The sequence below is a fragment of the Pangasianodon hypophthalmus genome, chromosome 6 (assembly GCF_027358585.1).
Source record: "Pangasianodon hypophthalmus isolate fPanHyp1 chromosome 6, fPanHyp1.pri, whole genome shotgun sequence".
Lineage (NCBI taxonomy): Eukaryota > Metazoa > Chordata > Actinopteri > Siluriformes > Pangasiidae > Pangasianodon > Pangasianodon hypophthalmus.
This window is the reverse complement of record NC_069715.1, coordinates 1,270,589-1,282,781: the sequence shown is the minus strand read 5'-3', so window position 1 is coordinate 1,282,781 and position 12,193 is coordinate 1,270,589. Positions and strand designations below refer to the sequence as shown.

Genomic DNA, 12,193 nt, shown 5'->3' with positions numbered 1-12,193 from the left:
AGCATAACTAAAAGGGAGAGCCAGAAGCTAACACAGACATGACGGCACCCTGGGACATAAGGCAGCCAGCCACTCCACCGTCGACAAACCTGAGTGAACGCGTGAGAGTGGGGGGGGCGACAGCATCCAAACATCCCAGTTCACCACAACACTCTATGCCTGTGAACCCTCCAGACCTGCCCCTGTACCTAAGAAAAAACTATTCACTAAAGGCTTGACTAAACAAATATGTTTTCAGCCGAGACTTAAACACTGAGACTGTGTCTGAGCCCCGAACACTAAGTGGAAGGCTGTTCCATAACTGTGGGGCTTTGTAAGAGAAAGCTCTACCCCCAGCTGTAGCCCGCACTATTCGAGGTACCAACAAATAGCCTGCACCTTTTGATCTGAGTAGGCGTGGCGGATCATAAAAGACCAAAAGTTCACTCAGGTACTGTGGCGCGAGACCATTTAGTGCTTTATAGGTCAAGAGTAGTATTTTATAATCAATACGAAATTTGATTGGGACCCAATGCAGTGTGGATAAGATAGGGGTGATGTGGTCATATCTTCTGATTCTAGTAAGGACTCTTGCTGCTGCATTCTGTACTAACTGGAGCTTGTTTATGCATCTACTGGAACATCCAGACAGTAAGGCATTACAATAATCCAACCTAGAGGTAAAAAAAGCATGAACTAATTTTTCTGCATCGTGTAGTGACAATATATTTCTTATTTTAGCAATATTTCTGAGATGAAAGAAAGCGATCCTAGTTATATTATCTACATGAGCTTCAAAAGAAAGACTAGAGTCGATAATCACACTAAGGTCTTTTACTGCTGCACATGATGAAACAGAAAGGCCATCCAGAGTTATTATGTAATCAGAAAGCTGACTTCTAAGTTCATGTGGTCCTAGTACAAGTACTTCTGTCTTGTCAGAATTAAGTAAGAGAAAGTTAATAAGCATCCAGTTTCTAATGTCTTTTACACATTCCTCAACTTTATTAAGCTGGTGTCTGTCATCTGGCTTTGCTGAAACAAACAACTGTGTGTCATCAGCGTAACAGTGGAACTGTCACGGGTTATTGTTCTTTTAGTAGATGTAAAGTAACCTGATGCTTTTGTTAAAGCTGCATTCTGTGGAATGTGTGAATGGTGGTGAGAACAGGGTGGTAATTATGTTACTGGGGGAAAGAACAAAGGGTCTCAGTCCAGAAGGCCAGCCTGTGTTGATTCTTTCTTGAGGTCTCCTTGGTGAGTCATCCCCCTTTTGGCCTTAGGTTATCATTTATGGCTGAGGGTCCTTGAGTGTTATCCTGTGGACCAGCCATCCAGTCTTGGCCAGTGGCATAAATCAGTAGATTTGACAGGGATTTTCTTGGCTGAGATGGTTCATCCTCTGGTCAGGGATGTTCTAATGTTTGCTCTGTTGTTCACAGGAAAGCTGAAATTATTCAGGTAGTAATTAACTCGGTTTCTCAGTGTCTGTGTGCGAGGATTCATTGTTTTATTGTTTTCTTGCCACCTGTTCACTTAAAATCCTACAGCCCTCTCCCACCAATTTGCCTCCAAAGAGGCCCCCTCGAGCCCTGATAATATTCTCCCTGGTGGGAGCAGTTATGTGGGAGATTGAGGCAGTGGGTAAGGAGGACCAATGCACCAAACCCGACACAGGTAATGGACCCCCTGGCCTCACCTCTATTGGGGTCACTCATCCCGGTTCGCCTGCCACCCTGGTTCCTAGACTGCCTCCCACTCACGGTAACACCACCATCCTCACTGCTGTGAACATTTTTCCAAGGCAGTGCAATTTGTGGCTCACCCTAAACTTCCCAGAGCTTGCGAGACTGCTGACCTCCTGGTCAATCATGTTTTCCCCCTGCATGGAATCCCCCTTGTCTCTGATCATGGACCCCAGTTCATCTCTCAGGTATGGAAAGCCTTCTGTCACACTCTTGGTGCCTCTGTTAGTTTGTCCTCTGGCATCCACCCCCAGACTAATGGTCAGGCAGAGCACTCCAACCAGGACCTGCAAGCAGCTCTTCGGTGTGTCACAGCCAGTAACCCCTTGACCTGGAGCACTCAGCTGGCCTGGATAGATTATGCTCACAATTCCCTTTCTAGCACAGCTACCGGCATGTCTCCCTTTGAGTGCTCTCTGGGTTATCTGACTCCCCGTTTCCCGACATTGCTGTCCCACCTGTTCAAGATCACATCTGTCATTGCTGCAAGATTTGGAGGAATGCCTGCTCAGCGCTGCTCTGCTCAGGTGACCACAACTGCCTTGCTGATCACCATCGGACTACAGCTCCCAATTACCAACCATGTCAAAAGACATCTCACTGGAGACCAACTCTAAGAAACTCTCTCCTCGCTACCTGGGTCCTTTTGTAATCAAGAGCATCATCAACCGCTCTGTAATGAAACTCAAACTTCCTAGGTTCAGGAGGATCCACCTTTCTTTCCATGTCTCTCAAATAAAACTGGTCCACGGCAGGTTCACGTCTCACCCTGCCTGCCTGCACTCCACTATGTCCAGCCCTGTTTTACCTCCCCCCGTGGCTCATGGAAAGAGAGTTAGAGCCCCAACCTTGACAGTAATGCTCAGCCACGCTTGCACTCTGCAACTCCCAGCCTTGCTTCACCTCTCCTGTGACTCATGGACAGAGTGTCTGACTCTCATTCCACAAACCCAAGTTTGAGTCCTGGCCTCAACAGACCCACCATTGTTAGTCCTCCACCGTCTATACTTTCCTTTATTCTTCAATAAAAGCCATCTAACCTTCTGTCCCAGAGTCTATGTTCTGCTTTTGGGTCCAAAACAGTCATTAGTTGTAACATATTAAGCCTTTCTAATATTAAGTGTATATTAGTATACTTAGGACAGTGCTGGTTCAGTGGTCAAGACTCTAAGCCACTTACCAGGAGTTTGAAAATTTAAATCCCATTACTGGCAATCTACCAAGCCCCTGTTGGTCCCGCAAGGTCTTTATTCTGCTCTGCTCCAGAGGTGAAGTATAATGGCTGACTGTGCTCTGGCCATGGCTCCTTTCAAATTATGATATGCAAAGAAGTATGAAATTCTGTAAATGTATATACATAATGGCATCCTAAGATATAAATCACTATATATAGACAAAAGGCTAAAACAACTTTCTCTTTATTCTAATGAAAATAAGGAAAGACCTATCTCACCTGTATCCAGCTGTTTGTCCTTTAAGAGTGACCACTCAATGCCAAGTCCTCTGAACTTTACAGTTGGAACTTCCAGTTCCAACTAAAGTTTTAAAAGGTCTTCCTGTCTCTTCCTCGTATTCAATTCTCCAAACATCTTTAGAAATGACTCCCGAGAGGGGAGTTCTTGTTAGCTTCAATATAATGTTGTTTTGTGCTGAATTTACTTGATTTAATATTAATTAGTGGATCTCTATAAATTATTGGTATCATATTCATAGCTCATATGAACTGCTATGGAAATATGTTCTAGTAGTATCAATACTCATGATAAGCTCCTAATAATTCTCGTGCTAGGTGATTTGCAGAATTGCACTTAGGAAGTCTGACCACATGACCACATACAATCAGGTCCATAACTATTTGGACAGTTTTGGTCACAATTTTCACCATTTTGCCTCTGTACACCACCACAGTGGATTTGCAATCAAGATGTGATTGAAGGGTAGACTTTCAGCTTTAGTTCAAGGTATTTAACAAAAATATTGCATTAACCGTTTCGGAATTTCAGCCGCTTTTTTTTACAGAGTTCCTCCATTTTCACAGGCTCAAAAGTAATTGGACAAACTAACAATCATAAATATGAGGATTATTTTTAATACTTGGATGCAAATCATTTGCAAATGTTACATATGGCAGCATTATTGCTTTTGCCCTTTGGCTTTAGGCAGCTGATTAATAATTACACAATCCAAGGGATCAGAAAGCATCCTGATATGTGCATCACCGTGCTTTGTAGATAAAATCTCTAAAGCAAATATTCTCTACTCTTTAGTGGAACTGTGGAAACGTCAAATTCTCCTGTACTCAGCTGTGTGTCCTTTAAGAGTGACCACTCAATGCCGTCTCCTCTCAACTTTAAAGATGGAACATCCTCTGTGGAAAGGTATTCCTCTCTTCTTCTTGCTCATTCTAATCATGTATCATGTAGGTTTAATATACTTTAGGTGCTATTCCTACAAATGAGGGCAAAAGTTAACACCCCTGTGGTTTCTGGGTAGAAAAGGAAAATTTGTCAATAATGGAATCTGCCGTTAGCCCTTGGTAAACTTCAGGATAAAATAAAAACATGCTATACGCAGGTGTTCCAGAAGCTCATCAGTACAATGCATTGTTTGCACATTAAATATTGAATGTGTCCATGCAGAAACTGAACGCTCTGGCTTTGGCTGTACCCCTCAGAGTACGACAGCTTTATTTTCTAGAATTTTCCACAATTCATTCTGAACCACTTTTCTTTTGAAGGGCTCTTGACGCTTGGTAGTAATCACAAGTTATTATGAGCTAGAGTTGAAAAGGTATACATGTGCTTTATCACCTGGTGCAAATTGTCTCAACTGGAATCACCTATCATTGTGCCATTGCTGCCTTTCCTGTACCTGAAGCCAGTTCTCCCATGATAAGAGCCGAGTCTGTGGAGTTTCAGGGGTTCAGATGTCACAGCTGTGTGGACCAGAGCTTTAGGATGTGTGCTGATATTATAGTTAAAAAGTAATTAAAAAATGTTTGTTTTTCCACAGAACCCAAAAACAGAATCCAAACATCATCTGCAGAAATTGGATAGAGTCCATATTCAAGGTGCGTGTGTGCTGTGTAATTAATATACACTATTTTTTATTAAAAAATACTACCATAAATGTTAAATAAACATCACAGAAAACTTCACCATATTAACGATTACTTATGTACAAGTCTGCCGTGCTTGTCCCTCTGAATCAGCAGTTACTATAGAAACGAGAAAATTAATGAGAAAAATGAGAAAATAAATAAAATAAAACAAAATGAGAAAATTAATCCAGTTAATACTTTCTGACCAATAAGAATCCAGAATTCGCCAGCAGTGTGGTATAAAATCATATAACAGTTTATGTAGCATTTTTATTTATTTAGTAATTTTATTTTATTGTGTTTTTTTAAATCAGGAGCTGGAGAAGAAATTCATTACACTGTTGAAAAATGAGCTGAACAGGTTCAAGGAGCTACTTAATGCTGATTACTCAGCATGCTCTGAGTGGGAGGAGGGGGAGGGGAATCTGGACTGTGTTAGAGAGGGTATGCTGAAGATCACACTGCACATCCTGAAGAACATGAAGCAGAAAGATCTCGCTGACACACTGCTGATCAGTAAGAGTTATTACAATATTATATCACTTTAAAGGAAACACACTGGTCCACTGGCCTATATTATCATACTGATTTTTATCCTAATGAATAGTTTTTTCAACAAATAAATGACTCATACACATGATCATAGTGTTTTGGTTCATATAATGTCTGTTTATTTTGAAGTATGTATTAGAAATGAATTCCAGTTTTTGACCAGTGTTAACTTTCACATTGTGTATAGAATTTAGACATTAAAATAGTGATCGTCTCATTTTTTTATTTGTTAGAGCTGGCCCCTGTGTATCAGCGAAAGCTCAAATCTAGACTTTTAGATAAATTTAAAAGAATTAATGAAGGAATCTCACAGCATGGGACATCAGAACTTCTGAATCAGATCTACACAGAGCTCTACATCACAACGGGTTGGAGTGGAGATGTCAATAATGAGCATGAGGTGAGACAGATTGACAAAGCGTCCAGGAGACTAGCAACAGAAGAGACACTCATCAACTGTAATGACCTCTTTAAAGACAAGTCCATCAGAAGTGTACTGACTAAAGGAGTAGCTGGAATTGGAAAAACAGTCTCTGTGCAGAAGTTCATTCTGGACTGGGCTGAAGGAAAAGCAAATCAGGATGTCATCTTCATGTTTCCACTTCCCTTTAGAGAGCTGAATTTGGTGAAGCAGGAAAACATAAATCTGATGAGCCTTCTTTATCAGTTTTTCCCCGAAATTAAGGACTTGGAAGTAATAGACAGTGATACCTACAAAGTCTTGTTCATCTTTGATGGTCTGGATGAGTGTCGACTTCCTCTAAATTTCCAGAACAATGAGAGATTGTGTGATGTGACAGAGTCAGCCTCAGTGGATGTGCTGCTGACAAACCTCATCAAGGGGAATCTGCTTCCCTCTGCTCTCCTCTGGATAACTACTCGACCAGGAGCAGCCAGTCAGATCCCTCCTGAGTGTGTAGACCAGGTAACAGAGATACGAGGCTTCAGTGATCCTCAGAAAGAGGAGTACTTCATGAAGAGGATCAGTGATAAGAATCTGGCCAATAAAATCATCACACACATGAATTCTTCCAGAACTCTCTACATTATGTGCCACATCCCAGCTTTCTGCTGGATTTCAGCCAAGGTTCTAGAGAGAATGTTGGGTGAAGCAGAGAGTGGAGAGATCCCCAAGACTCTGACTCAAATGTTCACACACTTCCTGATCTTTCAGATCAAACATAAGGACCAAAAGTACCATGGAACATATGAACTTGATCCTCATCAGACCAGAGAGAGTATCCTATCTTTGGGAAAACTGGCTTACCAACAACTGGAAAAAGGAAACCTGATCTTCTATGAAGAAGACCTCAGAGAGTGTGGCATTAATGTTAGAGAAGTGGCAGTGTACTCAGGAGTGTGTACCCAAATATTTAGAACAGAGTTTGGACTCTACCTGGGGAAGATGTTCAGCTTTGTGCATCTGAGTGTTCAGGAGTTTTTGGCTGCATTATATTCATTTCTTGACAAAAACCGAAAAAAAGACCAAGCCACTGATCTGTCTGGTCTTTTCAACACATCAGAAATGTCTGACTTTCTCAAGAGCACAGTGGACCAGGCCTTACAGAGTGAAAATGGACACTTGGATCTTTTCCTTCGCTTCCTTCTGGGCCTGTCATTGGAGTCTAATCAGAAGCTCATTCGAGGTCTTCTGACACACACAGAAAGAAGCTCTGACTGCCAAAAGGACATAGTTGAGTACATCAAGTCCAAACTTGAACAAAATCTATCTCCAGAGAGATCAATCAATCTGTTCTACTGTCTGAACGAGTTAAATGATGATTCACTAGTGAAAGAGATCCAAAGCTACATGAACTCAGGACGTCTCTCTGAAGCTGAGCTCTCACCTGCTCAGTGGTCTGCTCTGGTCTTTGTGTTGCTGACATCAAAGGAGGAGATGGAAGTGTTTGAGCTACAGAAGTTCATAAAGTCAGATGAATGCTTCAAGAGACTGCTACCAGCTGTCCAGCAAGCCACAACAGTTTTGTAAGTAAAACCTGTTTGTCTATTAAACTTAGCTTTTAGGAATGGGAGGAGCTTTTCTGATTAGATTTCACAACAATACGCATAACTACTCTTGATAATTTATTCATCCTAAATAGGGATGCAGTGTTACTGATACGGGTATCGGGTATGAGTCTGATACTGTACTCATTTACATGTACTCGTAAAAAATTGTCCAATATAAAAATCTGATACCAGGTGATAACGTGATGGTGTAGAGCTAAAGAACAGATGAACAGGAAATGGCAGTGATCTGAACATACTAAAAGGATTCATGCTCAAAGCAGATTGAAAACCATGAACCATGAAATATCAAGAGGAGGAACTACAACATCTTCCTACAATACAAGAAATCCAATAAAACATCTTTATGGTGTTTGAACAGTGTGTTTAATAGAGAGGAAGGCTCTCTACAATAGCACCTGTCAAAGGTTGAGCTATATTAGGCAGCAAGTGACCAGTCGGTTCTCGAAGTTGATTTGTTGGAAACAGGAAAAATGGCAAGCATAAGGATTAGAGAGACTTTGACAACGGCCAAATTGCGATGACTAGATGACTGGGTCAGAGCATCTTTAAAACACCAGGTCTTGTGGGGTGTTCCCGGTATGCAGTGGTTAGTACCTACCAAAAGTGGTCAAAGGAAGGACAACCGGTGAACTAGCGACAGGGTCATGGATGCCCAAGGCTCACTGATGCACGTGGGGAGTGAAGGCTAGTCTGTCTGGTCTGATCCCACAGAAGAGCTATTGTAGCACAAATTGCTGAAAAGTTAAAGCTGGCTATGATAGAAAGGTGTCAGAACACACAGTGCATCGCGGCTTGCTGCGTATGGGGCTGCATAGCCGCAGACCTGTCAGAGTGCCTATGCTGACCTCTGTCCACTGCCAAAAGTTCCTACAATGGACAGGTGAGCATCAGAACTGGACCACGGAGCAATGGAAGAAGGTGGCCTGGTCTGATGAACCACATTTTCTTTTACATTATGTGGGAAGCCGAGTGCGTGTGCACTCAAAGGTATTTGAACAAAGTGACATAATTGTAAATATAACCATAATTTTAATACTTGGATGAAAATCCTTTGCAGTCAATGACTGCCTGAAGTCTGGAGCCCATGTTCTCAAAACTCAAATTCTGAGTTTCCTCCCTGGAGATGCTTTGCCAGGCCTTCACTGCAGCCACCTTCAGTTGCTGCTTATTTGTTATTTGTTATTGCCCATGCCATAACACTGCCTCCGCCATGTTTGACACATGATGTGGTATACTTTGGATCATGAGCTGTTCCTTTCTTTCACCATACTTTTCTCTTCCCATAAGTTAATCTTGGTTTCATCAGTCCAAAGAATCTTATTCCAGAACATGGGAGGCTTTTTTACGTGTTTTCTGGCAAAGTCTAATCTGGCTTTCCTGTTCTTGAATGTTACCAGTGGTTTGCACCTTGTTGTAAACCCTCTGTATTTACATTCATGAAGGCGTGTCTTGATTGTAGATTTTGACAATGATACACCTACCTTCTCCAGAGTATTCTGCTCACATTCAGCCAAATGCTACTGTCCTGTTGTTTGTCCAGCACATCCCACAGATGCTCAATCAGATTGAGATCTGGGGAATTTGTAGGCCAAGTCAACACCTTCAGCTCTTTGTCATCTTCCTCAAACCGTTCCTGAAGAATTTTGCAGTGTGGCAGAGCGCATTATCCTGATGAAAGAGGCCAGTGCCATTAGGGAACACCGTTGCCATGAAGGGGTGTACTTGGTCTGCAACAATATTTAGGTAGGTGGTACACAACAATATTTAGGTAGGTGGTACAGACCCAAGGTTTCCCAGCAGAACATTGCCCAGAGCATCACACTGCCTCCGTTGGCTTCCCTTCTTCCCAGGGAGCATTGTGGTGCCATCTCTTCCCCAGGTAAGTGATGCACAAGCACTCGGCTTCCCACATAATGTAAAAGAAAATGTGGTTCATCAGACAAGCCACGTTCTTCCATTGCTCCACGGTCCACTTCTGATGCTCACATGCCCATTGAAGGTGCTTTCAGTAGTCGACAGGGTCAGCATGGGCACTCTAACTGGTCATTGTCCAAATACTTCCGGACCTAACTGTATGTATATATATATATATATATATATATATATATATATATATATATATGTATATATATATATATATATATATATATATATATATATATGTATGTATATGTGTGTGTGTGTGAGAGAGAGAGAGAGAAAACAGTGAGCACTGAGACACACTTCCTTTTTCCAGGTTTGATACCTTGCTAGAGAGTCATGGTTCAGTTCTCCCTCACACTATCTATTAGATATGCTGTTTAATCATTTAAACTCGTCAGGAGTTCATTATTAACAGCACATGGCAGCAACCAGCATAAAGATGTGAAACAAAATATTCCCTGATTGATTATTAATAAATACTGATAAAGTAGGTTACTTATTATACTTAAGTTATACTTATAAAGTAGGTTACTTGACCCATCCTGATGCCCTACTTCCGGTTGAGTTCGCTCGCTGCTGCTGGGGGTGGCCCAATATGGACGGCCTGAAGAACTGTTTGGATTGCTGGGGATGGTGCCACCTGGGGGCTGTGGAGATGGCTTGGGGATCACATATGGGGAGCTGTACTGTAATGGCTTGGGACTGCGATTGCTGTAGTGGCTTTGGGACTGCGGTTGCCACGAGCGGCTTCGTACTCAGGACTCCATCAGTGGACAGTGGATAGATTTTAACCAGCCGGACTTCTTGCGAAAACTGTGATGAATTTATTGGTTGCACAATTGCACTATTTGTCCTTATAGTACACAGTAATAGAAGGGATTTATTTATAATTGCACTATCCATTGCACCCAGATGAGGATGGGTTCCCTTTTGAGCCTGGTTCCTCTCAAGGTTTCTTCCTCATATCATCTCGGGGAGTTTTTCCTTGCCACCGTCGCCACTGGCTTGCTCATTAGGGATAAATTCACAGGGATAAATTAAAATATTTACAATAGATTTTTGTGAATCCATTTATTTCTGTAAAGCTGCTTTGTGACAATGTCCATTGTTAAAAGCGCTATACAAATAAAATTGAATTGAATTGAATTGAACTTATTTCAGTATCAGTATTGGTATAGACGAATACCACAAAATATTTGCATTTTATCAGTGCATCCCTAATACTGACTTCTTGTCACAATCATAATGCTGTGGTAGTTGTGGTAATATTATGAATATACTGTGTATAGCAGTGATTTTCTGTCTTATTTTTGTGTTTGTGTTCACAAGGGCTCAGTTTTTTTATGAGTTTCTCTGACATTTTCTACTTTCAGGCTCAGTGAGTGTAACCTGACAGAGAGAAGCTGCTCAGCTTTACACACAATTCTCAGCTCAGAATCCTCCAAGCTGACTGAAGTGGATCTGAGTAATAATCGTCTGAAGGATTCAGGGGTGAAGCTGCTTTGTACTGGACTGAAGAGTCCAAACTGTAAACTGGAGAAACTGAGGTCAGTTCATCTCTCCTATTGATTAGACTTTATATGAAACTTTGCTTATTGCTTATTGTAATCTTGCTGGGTTGGGTTGGGAACGAGGTGGTGGGAGGCAGGCTGATACACATACCCCCACCACCAACACTCAGGCCGGCGAGCTGTCCGGCCTGCAGCTGACTACCCCTCTGGTGGAAGAGGTAATCCTCCGCCACCATCTGCGCCCCTGGCCCATGGACCACCTCAAATTTGAATAGCTGAAGTGCCATATACCAGTGAGTGATCTGTGCGTTGGCATCCTTCATGCGGTGGAGCCATTGAGGTGAGAGGGCACCCCAGCAGGTAGCATCGGAGGGTGAGGACTACGCACTTAATGGCCAGACACTCCTTCTCGATCATGCTGTACTTGGCCTTCCTTACCAAGAGTTTCAGGCCAGATGTTGCAAATGCTGCTGCCAATCATTACTATAAATTATTATGTCATCTAAGTACACAGCGGCATATGCATTGTGCAGGCAGAGGATTCTGTCCATGAGTCGTTGAAATGTTGCTGAGGCTCCAAACAACCCAAACGGCAGGGTGACAAACTGGTGTAACCCAAAGAGAGCGGAAAAGTAAGTTTTTTTCATGAGAGAAAAATCTGCCGGTACCCCTTAGATAAATCCAGTGTTGAATAAAAGCAAGCCGGACCTAACAGATCGAACAGTTCATCAATGTGAGGCATCCAATATGCATCAAATTTAGACACCCTGTTGACTTTTCTAAAGTCCACACAAAAAGAGACTGACCCGTCAGCCTTAGGCACCAAAGCCAACAGGCTGCTCCAGTCACTGTGGGACTCCCCAATTACCCCATAGCGAGCATAGCCTTGAGTTCGTCCCGAACCACTTTTTTTTTTGTGTGTGTTCAGGGCGCCGGTATGGGCGGCTGTGTACAACCACACCTGGACGAGGCTCAGTGTGGTGTTCTATGAGGTTGGTGCGACCAGGTAGAGGTGAAAACACATCGAAAAATTCCTTCTGCAACTGGGCAACCTGTGCTTTGTGGGACAGTGAGAGGTGGTCTCCACAGGGGACCAGGGTGAATTGGGCTGCATTTTTTAGACTTACCTCCGGTCCCAGCTCCTCCCTCTCGGGAAGCACCATTGCCAGAGCCACAGGAACCGCCTCCTTCCATGATTTCAAGGTGGTATATTTGTGCCACCCCTATCCATTCACCTGACCTCATCGTCAAATTCTGTGACTCGCCGTGTGACCTCAAAGGGTCCTTAAAGCTTGACGTGGGTAGCAAAATGAGCGCTTTATCACCCAGTGCAAATTCCTGTAGCCAAGTAC

The 12,193-nt window shown here is 42.6% G+C and overlaps 1 protein-coding gene across 1 annotated transcript in view; it reads left to right on the top strand.

Moving 5' to 3' along the window:
- Positions 1 to 1,601: 1,601 nt before the first annotated feature.
- LOC113524633 (uncharacterized) overlaps positions 1,602 to 12,193 on the top strand; it is an 81,551-nt gene continuing 70,959 nt past the window's right edge. Inside the window, exons 1-5 of the mRNA XM_053234989.1 lie at positions 1,602 to 1,912; positions 1,954 to 2,251; positions 5,139 to 5,346; positions 5,610 to 7,362; positions 10,704 to 10,877. Of these exons, the coding sequence (XP_053090964.1) occupies positions 1,602 to 1,912; positions 1,954 to 2,251; positions 5,139 to 5,346; positions 5,610 to 7,362; positions 10,704 to 10,877 (2,744 nt within the window). The remainder of the gene's footprint in view (positions 1,913 to 1,953; positions 2,252 to 5,138; positions 5,347 to 5,609; positions 7,363 to 10,703; positions 10,878 to 12,193) is intronic.